This window comes from Meles meles, chromosome 2 (assembly GCF_922984935.1).
Source record: "Meles meles chromosome 2, mMelMel3.1 paternal haplotype, whole genome shotgun sequence".
Classification (NCBI taxonomy): domain Eukaryota; kingdom Metazoa; phylum Chordata; class Mammalia; order Carnivora; family Mustelidae; genus Meles; species Meles meles.
This window is the reverse complement of record NC_060067.1, coordinates 27,679,673-27,694,875: the sequence shown is the minus strand read 5'-3', so window position 1 is coordinate 27,694,875 and position 15,203 is coordinate 27,679,673. Positions and strand designations below refer to the sequence as shown.

General features: G+C 46.8%; 1 protein-coding gene across 2 annotated transcripts in view; it reads left to right on the top strand.

Moving 5' to 3' along the window:
* Positions 1 to 718: 718 nt before the first annotated feature.
* CWH43 (cell wall biogenesis 43 C-terminal homolog) overlaps positions 719 to 15,203 on the top strand; it is a 55,174-nt gene continuing 40,689 nt past the window's right edge. For both annotated transcript variants that reach the window (XM_045997577.1, XM_045997576.1), the window contains exons 1-6: positions 719 to 916; positions 2,746 to 2,937; positions 6,391 to 6,511; positions 6,901 to 7,055; positions 9,701 to 9,902; positions 11,216 to 11,304. In XM_045997577.1, coding sequence (XP_045853533.1) covers positions 874 to 916; positions 2,746 to 2,937; positions 6,391 to 6,511; positions 6,901 to 7,055; positions 9,701 to 9,902; positions 11,216 to 11,304 — 802 coding nt within the window. In that variant the 5' untranslated portion in view covers positions 719 to 873. The remainder of the gene's footprint in view (positions 917 to 2,745; positions 2,938 to 6,390; positions 6,512 to 6,900; positions 7,056 to 9,700; positions 9,903 to 11,215; positions 11,305 to 15,203) is intronic.

Here is a 15,203-nt window from a genome sequence, read left to right as displayed (position 1 = left end):
CAAAAAAATTTCCCAAGACCTTCTGGGGTGTGGTATTATTTGAGCGAGAAACAACCGGCCTAGACCGCTGGCTCCATTGTTAATTAGACCTTCTCTGCCTCTCTCTCCTTAGGGATGGGCACTCGCAAACAGCCTTAATCATGACGTTGAGGAGGGCAGAGTTTCCGCGCACATCAGTTGTCTTCTCTCCCCTGTGCAAGGGTTGCGGCGTCTCTAAAAGCCACAGAAAATGCTGGAGTCTCTAGAATTTTTGGACCACACTTCAGAGCGCAGTTTGTTCACCACCGGGCTGAGAAGGAGTAGCGCAGTCTGGGGAGCCACCCGCCTCCCGAGCGTCGCCCAGGCCTTAGAAAGCCGAGGGCCTGTCGGCACCTGTCGGCACCTGTCGGCCCAGAGCACGCGCGTCCGTCCCGCAGGTCCCCTCCTGTGCACCGTACCCTCCTCAGCGCACATCCGTGGGCCTCTATTTAAACCCGGCACCTGGGGCCCGCCGCTGCGCCGGCTCCCGGGCTCCCGCGGGTCTGCAGCGCTCCCTCCCCGGGCTGCTCCGCGGCCGGGCCGGGCGTCCTGGGTTTTGCCCGACGGCGGGGTCCGAGGTCCCCCGCGAGCCTACAGGGAGCCGTCACGGGGCCCGGGGTTTGGGCGCCGGAGCGCGCAGGTGGCGCGGGCCCGGGCAGGCTGGGCTGGGTGTGGTGTGCGGAGGCGGACGCGCGGCGGCCCCACCCTCGCCCGGGCTCGGCTGTCCGCGCGGGCCAGTGGGGGGCGGCCGGCTAGGCGAGGGCACGCGCGCGCCGACCCAGCTCCGGACGACGCGGCGGCCGGCGCGGGGCGGGCGCGTGCTGCTTGTTGAAGAAGCGGCTGCACGTTGCGGCCATGCCCTGGCTGTGGCGCGAGATCCTCCTGGAGAGCCTGCTGGGTAAGCCGAGGCAGCCCCGGACGCGCGGTCCGGGCGGCGCGCTCCCCACGCGCGTCCGGAGCCGCGACGCTGGGCCCCCGGGGGCTGGGATCCGGGAGGGGGGAGCGCGCTCCGCGCCCCAAATAGAGACGTCCCCTGGGAAATCTTGATACCAAAGTAAAAGGAAAAAAAAAAAAAAAAAGACAAGACCCAGACTGAGGCTGGGAGCCGAGGAGGATTCCGCTCCCACGCCGCCCTCGTGGGGAACTGGGATCGCGCCCAGTTCCCCACGTGGAGGCCTTGAACCGGCGCTGCTGGTACAGCTCCCGACTTCCCCACCCTCGCCCAAACCTTTAGTTTAAGTGAATAAACTTCAGTACTGGATCTTAACTTTCCGAAGGAAAGGGGCCCCCGTGTCCCCCGGCGATGAGCTCAGCTCATGGCTGGGCATCGAACTCGAGTCCCGTGTGCGTGCTTAGCAGCTTTGCAAAAAGTCCCGAGAACAATTATTGGTGTAATTCTGTCCGACTTGTATGATTAAAATCAGAATTCCCAGCCGAACGTTTGGGAGAATGCTATAATCTCGCGGTTCATCATGAAACATTCCTTTGGCTTAGGAGGGGCCCCTGCCTAAAAACTTGATTTTCTGGGAGCTGCTAATAATTCAGAAGCGCCCCCCCCGCAACTTTCCCCTGGCTCCTAATGTATCTTCGTACAGCAATGTGAAATGAATTACATTTAGTAAGTACCTGGGGTGCTAGGTACTCTTAGTACTTGATCTCAGGTAATCCTCACAAATCCTCACAACCTGTGAGGTGGCGAACAGAGCTATTTCGCTGAGGAAGAAAGGAAGGCTGGGACGTTCGTGGGGAGAAAGTTAACCACTCCCGATGGTTAGATGGCTGCCTTTGGAACCAGACTGCCCGGGCTTAGGTTCACTCTGCCATGTGCTGCCGTTTTGATCTTGGCAATTACTTTCTGAATCTCAGACGTTTTTGTTGTTTTTTACATTTGTAAGAGGGGAGTAAAAAGGGTCCATTTCACAGGACAGGAGTTGGATGAGGACCCAAAGAGACGATCTCTGGAAATACTTAGCACAGTGCTGGCACATGGGAAGGGCCCATTAGTTAATTATCATTACGGTAGAAGATTATGCAGTCAGTAATGGGCAGAGGTGAGCCTGAGTCAGATCCAGGTATCTCACTTACTCCGCACTAGGTTAGGTTTAAAAAAGTCTACTTACAAGAATATGTTGCCTAACTAACCAGCCTTTTGGTGCAGTCTGGAGTGGGAGGAAAGGAGGAGGTCGTGCTGCTTTTTCTTTTCTTTGCTTTTTTCTTTGCTCGCCCCGCCCATAATCTCTACACCCAACATGGGGCTTGAAACCACACCCAGAGATCCAGAGTGGCATGCTCCCCCAACTGAACCATCCAGGCACCCCTGTTTTTTCCTCTCTTTGATTTTCATGGCATTGCTTTTTATAGAAGGGTTGACTTAGGTAAAGACATTTTTCCAACTAGGGTTCTGACAGAACATTCAGTTCAACCCAGATGGTCCAGATGAAGAGGTTTTAAGAAAGGGATGACCTCTGGGAATGCGAACAAGGTTAAAGGGGTAAATAAGGGTGTCACGGGACTCACAACAGCAGGACCCATTCTCATCCTGGGACAGTCTCCTTCTGATGGGGGAAGGAGAGGAATTCTGTAGTGGAACCAGGTTAAGGTCAGAATTGTGAGGGAGGGTGGGTCAGCCGGAGCCGTTATGGGGGAGGGGCAGGGCTACTGTGGGAAACAAGGACGCCTTTGCAAGTGTCCTTTAAAACATGTGTTTGTTTGTTTGTTTGCCCTTAGGGTATGTTTCTTGGTCTCTCTGCCATGCCTTGGGACCGATGATCTATTACTTTCCCCTGCAAACTCTGGAACTCACTGGGCTTGAAGGTTTTGGCATAGCGTTTCTTTCTCCAGTATTCCTAATATTTCCTCCTTTCTGGAAATTGGCTAACAAGAAGTGGATGCTAATCCTGTTGCGGATCATTACTGTGGGTAAGATTTAAAAGTGCTTCTTTAAGATTTTTGTTGTTGTTGTTGTTGATGTCAAAAATCAAGTGAAAATATGTAGATTGTTCTTTGAATGCTAAATAATTAAAAGAAACAAGATTCCTCTTTCTCTTACTACTACATTAAAGAGTTTTAGTGGAATTGGAATGCTAGACCAAGAGTCCATGCCTCTTATATTTCTAACTTTTTCTGTCAGATTGGAAAAGCCTAAAAATCACTGAAATGCAGAGGGAGAACACGTCAGCTCTTGAAAATTTTGTGTTCTTTCTCCAACTACAACACAAAACTCAAAAACCATTACAAATTGTTGAATGCGCCTGCGTGAAAATAGGAAAATTATGCGTGATGAACATTGTAGTAAGTAAAGTCAAACAACAACAATCTTTAGGAAAGATATGTGCAATTCATTTAGTCAAGGGCTAATTTCACTAACATATAGAGTTTTTACAAATCAACAGTAAAAAGGACTAGCGACTCAATAGATAACAAAGAATATGACCAGTTTACTGAACAGGAAGTATAACTGGTTCTTAAAAAATACCAAAACGCGTGGCGTACAAAACACACACTCACGCACATACATATTTGTATGTAGTTGCGCATACTGGATTGTCCAGGAGGAAGGTTGAGGAACACTGTATTGGAAGGGTGGGAAAGTAGGCCTTGGACACTGCTGGTGGGAATATAAATTGGCACAAGTTCTGCAGAGATAATTTAGCAGCATTTATCAGCAATTCCAATTCTAGGAATATATCCTACAGATACACTCCCATATATGTTCAAATCACAAAAATGCAAGATTATTGAATCATTGCAGCCATATTTACAGTCATAAGATTACAAGATTTACAGCCACAAGATTAGAAATAACCTAAATGTCATCAAATGGGAGAGGTTAAGTAAATTATGGTTTTGAACCTTGGAATACTATAGAATACTGTGCATCTGTGTAAAAGAAGAGAACATCATTTTTGTAAGGAAATGGGATGTTCTTTAAAATATATTGAGTGGAAAAAAAAGGAAGCACTAAAATGTGCAGAGTACTAACATCTGTGTAAGAAAGTTGAGATGGAAATATATTTAGTATCTAATTGAACATGCATTAAGAAGCTCTAGAAAGATTTTTTTAAAAAGCTAATAGCATGTTAATTGTTTGAATATGGTATCAAGCTAGACATAGGCATGAAAGGGAAACTTTGCAATATATACCTTTTGTATCTTCGGAATTCTGAATATGAGGATGTTACAGTGCCAAAAATTAGCAATGAAAAATTGTGAGCTTTTTTAGCAATTAAAAATTTTAAAGATTATTTATTTATTTGTGAGAGAGAAAGTATAAGTGGAGGGGGAGGGGTAGAGGGAGAAGCAGACTCCCCGCTGAGCAGGGAGCCTGCTGTGGGGTTTGATCCCAGGACCCCGAGATCGTGACCTGAGCTGAAAGCAGATGGCTAATCAATGAGCCACCCAGATGCTCCCCCTTTTTCCAAAAAAAAAAAAAAAAAATTTATTTATTTGAGAGAAAGCCAGGCACACAGCATACGTGGAGGGGGAGGGGCAGCGGAAGAGGGAGACGCAGAACAATGAAAAATTGTGAAAGTACACTTACTACACAAAGACTTGAGAGCATTCATATTAAGGAATGTTGAGAGTCCTTGAAGAAGTACTGGTAGTAAAAATGAAAGAAGGAGGAGTCATGGAAGAGAAGGTTCAGAAAACAAAAACAGCAGACTCCAGTCCGCTTGGCTCTGTGGCCGAGAATACTGGATGTCTTGCTCCTCTGTTATGATGCAGTTGGTTCCTCTGAGTTTTCCAAGTGGCATTTGTGCACGAACCATGCCTTATATTTCTTTTTCTCCGGAAACGGTCATTTGACTCTTTTTTTCAGAAACAGTGGCAGGAATTACTAGGGAATTGCCTCTGCTTTTCTGTGGGCCAGTCGCGGAAGAAGGCAGAACGAGGTTAAGTGCAGTGAGTTTCTGTGGGTCCCTACGAGGCTGCAGATCTCTGGCTTTTCAGGATCACGGGCTCAGAAAGAACAGTGGGAAAAACCACTGAAAAATGCACCCTTTATGAAGACGGTGTCCACAGGAATGGAAGGACCTGTCAAATGACTGTGCAAACTACAGCTCCAGAAATAATAGAAATGAAATGTTCTACCCCGAATGGAGTGTCTAGTAATTGAGTTAAACTGCCTGGGGCTCGCAGTCTCCTTTCATGAGTTACTGTGTTGCAAGTTTCATTTTCTCATCACACTCCTCCGTTGGCTTTCTGGGGACGGTCTCCTCAGTGGCCCTTCTTCGGTTGCCTGTGCCAGCTTCACCCGCAAAGCCCACCGACTGAGAGTTACGGGGGTCATTTTTTATTATGTGAGTCCACTTCTGGCCTGGTAACTTCTGGTCGCTGTGAGGGATGCGATATCACTAAGCCTGTAGTAGGTATGGTGTCTGGGGTGCTTTTCCTCTATGAAGACCCATCCCCTCGAGTAAAGCTCGAATTAAATTTGAGAAAACGGAGGAGGTAGGAGAGTGGCATAGAGTTGAAGAGACTCTGTTAAAGAGACAGGTGTGGCCAGATCCTCTTCTCAGTCACCCCTGAGCTCTGCCGAGGCTGAACAAAGGCTGCTGTAAGCCACGGTTTACTTAAAACTCCCTTCCGATGCTTCTGAAAGAAATGCAACAACTTTGTTTTTAAAGAGTCCCAAAGTATCTTTGTATAACTACAGAGAAGATCTGGGTGGTACATGCTATCACCTCTGACGCCTCTGATATTTTAAATGAATTACTATGTACTTAACTGTTAAGCTAGTTCATGCTCACACATGTTTACGGCAACATTATTCGTAGTAGCCAAAGAATGGAAACAAGGCAAATGCCCATCTCCGACGAATGGATGAACAAAATGCAGTATATCCAACCTGGGGAATATTATTCAGCCGTGAAAAGGAGCAAAGCACTGACACACACTACAGTATCCATAAGCCTTGAAAACCTTATGCTCAGGGAAAGAAGCCGTCCACCCAAGGCTACACATTATATGATTCCATTATCTGAAACGCTCAGAATGGGAAAAACCCAGACAGACAGGAAGTAGATTAATGATTGCCAGGGGCTGGGATGGTAGGAAGGAGGAGAAAGGAGGGACTGCTGATGGGTATAGATTTCTTTTTGGGGTGGTGACAGTGTTCTGGAATTAGTGGTCATAGGTGCACAGCTTCATGAGTATATTAGAAACCACTGAATTGTCCACTTTAACATAGTGGATTTTATGTTACAAATGACATTGCAAAGATTTTTTAAAAGATGTATACACACAATTCTTTATTAACTTGATCTTCCCGAGTATAAAGATGGTGCCAGACACAGCAGTTACCAAATGCAGATCATGGAGTTCCAGTGTGCGTTTGCCAGAAAGGTTGAGCTCCCCTTCGTTTGTCTGTAGGCAGCATCGCCTCCTTCCAGGCTCCAGACGCCAGGGTTCGGCTGGTGGTCCTTGCACTTGGCGTGTCTTCCTCGCTGATCGTCCATGCTGTGACGTGGTGGACAGGAAGTGGCTTGCAAAGGTATGGCATCTTCTATCTATGGACAGAGGTTCATCTCTTATGCCTGTAGACAAACAGGTATGATCACTTACCAAGCGGGAAGTTGGGAGCAGGAGACCCAAGTAATAGTATTTACTTTGCATATGGCTTGTAGAAGTCTCCCTTTCTCTCTCTCTCTTTTTTCCTTTTTCACAAAATCAGAATGGGAATGCTTGCCGTCAGTCTCTATCCTAATTTTGAGAATTAAGGAATTATAACAAGCTGCCTATAAAGACCAAGAGCATGTTCCTTACTGCAAATTACCACCTGAACTATTTCATATACTCATGCTCTGAATTAGGACGTTTGCTATGAACATAGTGCACTGAAACCACAGAAAAAGTTGTTAAATATATTTTTTCTATCTACAGGTACCTCAGAATCTGGGGATTCATTTTAGGACAGATTCTTCTTCTTGTTCTCCGCATCTGGTACACTTCACTAAACCCAATCTGGAGTTATCAGATGTCCAACAGAGTGATACTGACATTAAGTACCATAGCTACACTTGACCGCATTTACACAGGTCAGTATATGTTCAGGTTTTTTTTTTTTGTTTTTTTGTTTTTTTTTTTTTTAGGAATTTGCTCTCTTGCATAGTTTACTTTTCTTATCTGAATGCAGCACATCTTGAAAAGATAAAAAGTCTTTCTGCACTGTATGTCCATTCCAATGTTCTCTCCCTCTGAAACAGTAACCCGCAGGGCCAGTGGGGTGTTACCTAAGCAAAAGGCACCTTTTCCTTGCTAGAACAGAGGGTGAAAATTTCTGGCTCTTATCAGTGTGGAGTGCGAGGGTAAACCAGGCCTCAGACTCCCAGCTGGCTTTCAGCTCTGTCTTTCTCCCTTTACCCCCTAGACAGTGCGTTCCAGGATGAGACCCTTCACCTCTGCTCTTGCATACTGATCCCAGTATATCTCTAACACCATGAGAAGTTGATTGTGAGCAAGGGCTGGGAGAACTATCTGGGTTTTTTGTGTTTTGTGTCTTTTTTTTTTTCTTCTAGGAGTCTGAAGATACATATGTATTTTCAGATTGATTTATTTGAGAGAGAGAGAGTGAGCAAGCGAGCAGGGGGAGGGGCAGACAAGGGGGAGGGGAGAAGGAGACAAGCAGATTCCCTGCTGAGCAGGGAGCCCAACATGGGGCTCGATCCCAGGATCCAGAGATCACGATCTGAGCCAAAATTGAGAGCCAGGCATCCCGGGACTCTGAAGATATTTAAGCTCTAAGTCTGAAGCTTGAAAAGAAAAAGAAATCTTGCTTATTTACACGGCCTTTCAAATCACCTGTCTCTCTCCTGCACTGACTTTCTCAGACATACCCATCGCGGACTTGGACGTTTGCGGCATATGCTAACTTGAGACCCGCCTCAAAAGAAGGGAGAAGTGTTACTAGATTCTGGTTAACCTTCCCCCAGGCTTTTTGTGTCCGTCTCATGAGACACTGTTCTTTTGTCCATACAAGGAGACATCTCGCAGATTAATGGAAGTTGAGAGGTTTTGGCTCACCATGAACAAAGTGCTAGTATAATCCCTCTTTGGCCCCAGTTTGGGCATGAAACCAGGGGGCCACCAGGCAAGGAAATTTGGTCAAGTGACATTAATATTAGTTAGAACGTTTAGAATGTGGTCTGGCGCCCTAATACAAGCTGTACGTTTTCTAAAACATGAACATCTAAGGTGGCAGGTCCGGCAGCACATTTCACGGGTACAGCCTGATAAGGATCTGAACGTCCGGGTATCGCTTCCATTTCCTGACTTGAGTTTTCTTCTTTCTCACCTGTTGTAAATTTATGTGACCCAGTTTCTGGTTCCTTCCTATTCTCGCCCCGGGCCTCGTTTACAAAACTCCAGACTTCTCACCTCTTTCTCCCCGGGATCAGCTCACACCGAGCATTTTTGTAGTTTTATCGAAGATTTGCTGGGTCCCGGGGGAGGGGTCCCGCACCAGAGGACACCGCGGTGACATACTTAGCAAATGTAGTTTAAGTCTCTCCTTTCCTAAAGACTGCTTAGTCTCCAGGTCCTGGCCTCCAGCGTCTTCACCGCCCTCCCCACCCTCCCTGTGGCTCCCTGCTCTGCTCCCCTTCCTCTGACTCCTTCCTTAGTAGAAGGGCTTGTCTCCTCCTTGTGAAATCCAGCTGCCAGCCCCACAGACAGACCCTGCGGCTTTCTTCTACCATGCGGAGAGCTTCATGGAATCATGAAGCATCTGTCCAACAGGCCGTCCATTCCTGCAAAGAAATTCTTCTGCCGGCATTTTGTCTAGGTCTTACTTTTTTTATGCGAAGTCATTCATGCGATGAAATGAGACCTCCTGGTCAAAGAGTCCCATGAAGTCTGGTTCAGTTAGGCACAGAGGCCCGGAGACCAGTCTGCCTAAGCTCTCTTTACCAGCAGTATGAGCTCGGACAAGTGGCTTAATCTCTCTGGGCCTCAGTGTTCTAATCTGTAAAATGGGACTAATAATAAAATTTACCTCAGGCTGGAATGAGTTCGTATCAAAGGCTGGGAACAGGACCTGGCCCTTAGTTACTGCTTAGTCAGCAAACTACTGTTCCTCTGGTTGCACAGGAGATTAGATGAGAGCCCTGTTCTGTGGGGGGACATGACCTGGTATTCCCTGAACATACCAGTCCCTTTCCCCCCATATTTTTGCTCATAACTATAAACTTCATAGTAAATAACTTGTTGCAGTTCTTTCCTTTCCTTCTTTTTTTTTTTTTAAGATTTATTTATTTGAGATAGAGTGAGAGAGAGAGAGAGAGTATGAGTGGTAGGAAAGTGCAGAGGGAGAGGGAGAAGCAGCCTCCCCGCTAAGCAGGGAGTCTCACGTGGGGCTCGATCCCAGGTCTCTGAGATCATAACCTGAGCTGAAGGCGGACACTTAACTGACTGAGCCACCCAGGCCTCCCCCCCACCCCCCGCCCGCCTTGTTCTCTCTAAACCATTCCTGATCTAGCCTGCCTGAAATCATCTCTCCCACAAACTAGCTTCTCAGCATGTTCTGCTTCGTACTGTAGTTTCATGTCTCACCCTCCCTTCTGAAATAAGCTCCTTGAAGCCAGGTACCATTTCTTAACTTGCTAAAAGTCTGTGAAAGGTGGAGGGTAAATTTACATGTAACTGACCCCCCCCCCCCCCCCCGCCCCCTTTTCTTAAATCCTAGATGGCGACTGCAGTAAACCAGAGGGAAAAAAGCCTGGAGAGGCAGCCAAGGGCGTGGCCTCCCGGCCTGCCTGGTGGTTGGCAGGGGCTGCCTTTGGCAGTCTCGTGTTCCTCACCCACTGGATTTTTGGAGAAGTCTCGCTTGTTTCCAGATGGGCAGTGAGTGGGCACCCCCACCCGGGGCCAGATCCTAACCCGTTTGGGTGAGTTTCCGTTTGGCAGCGATCAAGAAATTGGCTATTATAGTTGAAGGAGGAAATGCTTCTTCTGTAGAGCGGCTAGATGTGTGCCAGCCAGGTGATCACATCCCACTCTCCCGACCCAGCAGAAACATTGCCTGACATTACTGCCTACTGCGGGGAAGGAGCCAGAAGGGTGTTTGCCCTGTGCTGAAAGATTGCTAGAAAGCAGAAGATAGAGGGCTGAGAGGTGTGCATGGCTGGGTAAGAGGTTCTGGAAGCTCTTGCTTGGGGACTCTGAGGAATCCCCGCATGGTGGAGCGTTTTCGGGGGCAGGAGAGGTAGGGCATTCCCTGCCCATCTCCTCCACACCCCTCATTTGGCATTTGGTGGGATGAGACCACAGTGCCCTGATGAGAGAGAGCAGGCTGGCAGTCTGGGCACTGATCTGTGTTCTCTGGGAAGGAGGAAAGCCCAGGGGGATCTCTGCATCCTCTGGTTCCTGCTCCAACCCTGGGGCACCTGGGGAGGCCATGGATCTTGATTTTAACTGTTGATTCCTTAACCCTTTCTCTAATCTTTGGCATACCTCTTTTCTCCTGTGTTCAGGCCCAGCCCTTCATGTAAAAAGATTGGAGGATCCTTTAAAACATCAGCCTCAGGGGGTGCCTGGGTGGCTCAGTGGGTTAAGCCTCTGCCTTCGGCTCAGTCATGATCTCAGGGTCCTGGGATCGAGCCCCGCATCGTGCTCTCTTCTCAGCAGGGAGCCTGCTTCCCCCTCTCTCGCTGCCTGCCTCTCTGCCTACTTGTACTCGCTCTCTCTATCAAATAAATAAGTAAAATCTTAAAAAAAAAAATCAGCCTCAGATAACTGTTTGGGCTCAGGTCATGGTCTCAGGGTCTTGGACTAGAAAGTCTGCAGTGGGCTCCGAGCTCAGCACATGGTCTTCAGGGCCCTCTCCCTCCTCCTCTGTTCCCCTCCATCTCATGCTGCACTCTCTCTCAAATAAACACATGAAATCTTGAAAAATACCATAAAAGGTCACATGGCCAATATGGACTTGAATTTAACCGTCTGAGAAGACTCAGTTGCTGAGTTTCGCCTTGACCATGAAAGATCAAAGATACCATTTATCTCACGCTGGGCGCTCTTACTTCTGTGTTCCGCTTGGGTCTCATATAGGTTTTCAATGGGCTCTCATGACCTCAGTGATTTTTTTCACCCTCAGATGGTCTCTCGGATATACCTAGAGGCCGGAGGTGTCTTTCCCTTTTATATTTGGGACAATGAAATATTAATGAAGGCAGGTGTCCCCTAACGTGTCCTTTTCTTACAGAGGTGCGGTTCTGCTGGGCTTGGCGAGTGGACTGACGCTCTCAGCGTGTCCGTGGTTTCCCAGCTCCGGGTTAATCTGCTGGGCCACAGGTACGTGGAGTTTGCCTGTAGATGTGTCAGGCGTTTTGCTCCGGCTGACGATTTCCGTGCAGGCATGTGCGCCCGGAGCGGAAGCCGATGGCCAAGGTGGCCATACCATTCTGTGCTGTTGCCAAGCGGGGCTGCGGTCACCAGCTGCTGCCCCTGTGACCCACATGTCACCACGGGGCCCAGTGCCTGCTGGCCGCAGGTTTCTGCTTCCTCCTACTCCATGGCCTCTGTCCTCCTGTAGCTCCCTACTGCTACCTGACGGCGCCTCCATGCCCTCCCCCATCTCCTGAACAAGCCATGGGTGTTGGCAACGGGGTTCCCACGGGGCTGAGGAGATGGCGGTCAGATGTCACCACGCTGCCAGACCTCTTGTCCTCTCCAAGCGTCCCTGCTTCTCTGGTTTTCAGGAACGCCCTCCTTCGCTCCTCACCCCTCCGCTCAGCTTCGGGGTCCACGTTTGCCCATTCGCAGGCTGGGACCCTCTCCTCCCCGTCACACCCAGTAGGATTACAGAATACTGAGGGAGACCATCATGTTTGAGGAGCAACTACTTAATTTTTATGACTGTATTTTATTTCTGGGACTGAATCATGCCACCCTTCTCCCTTCCTGTTAAAAGGCAGACACAGTTAGAATCAGCTTTAGTGTTGAATAAACAACTCCCCACTCTGTGACAGAGAAACCAGCATCTTTGGTTTCGGTGAGGAGAGCGGCCCCCATACGTGTTCATTAACCAGGAGATCCGAGTGTTCCCAGATGCGGTGCGTGGGTTCGAGACTGTAGCGGCGACAGAAGATGCGGGTTGGCTAGTGAGTAAGTCCCTTTCTTCACACCCCGAGGACCATCACTCTCGCACGGAGACAAACGTGTAGACCACACAGATGGCTCCATTCACGAGCTTAGCTGGGTCCGATCCTCCTGGAGCTGCAGGAGCAAAGCCTGGCAGGCAGGTTGAGCAGTTTCTACTTGCAGTAAATGTGTGTTTTCTGGTAGACATTCGACATGGGGTCTGTGGATGTGTGTAGGAGTAGAACACAGAAGTTGCTTCCTTCTCATCAGAGAGATGCCTCATGAGATTCCTCAGGAAAGGGGCCGGAGACCTTCGTAAATGCCGAATCTGCAGGGAGCCATCGTAGAAAGGCACACTAGAAGTTTCTTCAGCACGGATCTCGTGCCTTTTTTTCATGGGGTATAAGCAGCATGCTTCCTGGGCAGGGAATTGGCAGTTTCATTTTAAACATGGGAGAACGGAGGTCCCCAGAAATATATAAACTGTTCATTAAAGGACAGAAAAATTGTGACCCTCTAGGGATATGCCGATACTTACATCCCCAGAGAAGTAGAGTCAGACCTACTCTAGTTTTGCTGTCTCTCTGAAGTATTAAATAATAGTTTAAAAAGACCTCAGGGGCAAGCAGATTTGAGACTTCTAACGGGCTCTTTGCAGTAAAGAGGAAAGCGGGGCCACAATTCATGGGCTTCAGCTCTGCCTCTGCTCACCTGATATAAGTTGGAGCTCGCACAATTATCTAGACATGGTGCCCCCTTTTCACTGCGACCCACCTCTGGAAACCATCTCATAAAGCAGAGTGTAGAAAAAGAAATCTTATTTTTTTCATTGTACAGTTAAAATTTGCAATCCAGTGGGTCTCAGCATGAAATAAATGACGGCAGTGACCGATAGAATTTTACAAATGCAGTGATACAGGAGCTTTAAATCTTGGTGGCAAATAAATTATTAAAATCAAAGTCCTATTAAAAGAAAGAACAGGTGTACCAAATGCATGGAGAGGAGCCCAGTGTACTATATACACCGTCCTATAATTTTATTGTATGGAAAATTTGATCTATTAAAAACTAACACATTAGTTATTATAAATATTATTGGAATATTCAGTTATTCTTTTTTTAAAAAGATTTTATTTATTTACTTGACAGACAGAGATCACAAGTAGGCAGAGAGGCAGGCAGAGAGAGAGAGGGGAAGCAGGATCCCTGCTGAGCAGAGAGCCCAATGTGGGGCTCGATCCCAGGAGCCTGGGACCATGACCTGAGTGGAAGGCAGAGGCTTAACCCACTGAGCCACCCAGGCGCCCCAATATTCAGTTACACTTAATTCTGCTTGGTATCTTAGATATAAAGATTTGGAGGAGATTACTTGGAAGGACTCAGTCTCAAACACAAAACAGCTGAGATAAATAGAGTTAAATGAAGAAGGCAGAGTGATTAACTGTGTGTCAAATGCCACCACTGGTATGAAAAAGGGACGGAAATGCACACACATGCATATATTTACTTTGATAAAAACGATTGCATAGGTGTTTAGGATCATATTCATTTGAAGCAAAGTCCCTCAGGGTTTTCATCCTCAAATGCTAGGCTCTTCTGTGGCAACTATAGAAACTTAAGCGGAGTCTTTTGGGTTTTCCATATAAAGAATCATGTCATCTGTGAAGAGAGAGAGTTTGACTTCTTTGACTTCTCTATTTCTTTTATCCATCAGCAGATCTCTGGAAATCCAGAGGCAGTGGAAATCCAGAGACAAAGACAGTGCTAACAATGGTTTCCTCCACTAGGGAGGTCTAGCGGGTCACGGGGCCAGAGAGACTCCACGTCACCTTTTGGAATTTTGGATTTTGAATTTATAACTATTTAAAAATACAGGTGTAGTGGATTTAAAAATAGACAGCCCATTTAAAAATAGAAATTAAAAATAAAAGCAGTGACAGTCAAGGGAATTTGTAAAGATGTTTTCTTCCCCTCCAGATAATTCTTTGTAGTAAGACAGAAACAACAGTCATTAGAATGTCTTTCATTTAGAGTATCAGCTCAGGATTCATTCTTTAAAACAACAACAACAACAAAAAACAGCCTTTGTAAGCTGGTAAACAGGAAAAATTCGCTCACACTAATCATCAGAAAAGTGAAACTCACAATGTGATACTGTTTTCATCATTAATTTGGTACAGATTTTTGGAAAGAAATAATTTTGGCAGTGTTCACAAGGTGAGAATTCCGGCAAGGTTTCTGGAGGAAAAGAAGATTGATAGAACCTCTCATAAGCAGTTGACTATAAGTAATGACTCTTTAAAATGCTTTCATCTCTTGACATGGTACTTGTACTTAGTCTCTTTTTAAAAGAGTATTTTAAGGAGGTGATAAAAAATGGAGTAAGAAATTAGTTGACAAAAAAAGATGTTCCTCACAGTGTTGGAAGCTTCGTAAATGGCCAACAGTAGGAAAACGGTGGCTTATCCTGTGGGGTATTTGCCCAGAGTATAGTATATATACAGTGTATATATACAAAAATGTTTTTTAAAAAACAGTGTTATGAGAAAATGTTCTTGATACAATGCCACATAAAAAGAATATCATCCTCAACATGTGGTATGATTCCATTAACGTAAAAATACTTTTGTATATACATAGAACAAGACTTAAGGGAAAAATACATAGGAGCATTGTCTGTGATCGGCTTGGTCTTAAGGCGATCCTTAACTGCTTTAAAGTTCTGTATTTTTTTAAAAAAATTTACAGTAAATAGTCATTACATTTGTTGATTTCAAAATAAAATAATTTTTTGGTTACTAAAATAACCATTGTCAGATCTAAGTACTACAAGCTCTTACTGTGGAGGTAACTTCTGTGGGTCGGAGAGGGCTCTGGGATCTGGTTCTCCCGTTCATCGGGGTGATGTTCCTTTTGAAGTGGGGGCGGGGAGGGAAAGGCAGTCCCACGGCATTGCCCGGCCGTGTTACACATGGAACTCTGGGATGGTTGAGCTCCTGGCGGGAGCCACTTCCTGCTCCCCACTCCTTTTCTGGAGTTCTTGCCCCAGCAGTGAGTGGGGCATCCTGTTGGAGACATCCTGGAAGGATGGGTCACAGTCATACACCGAC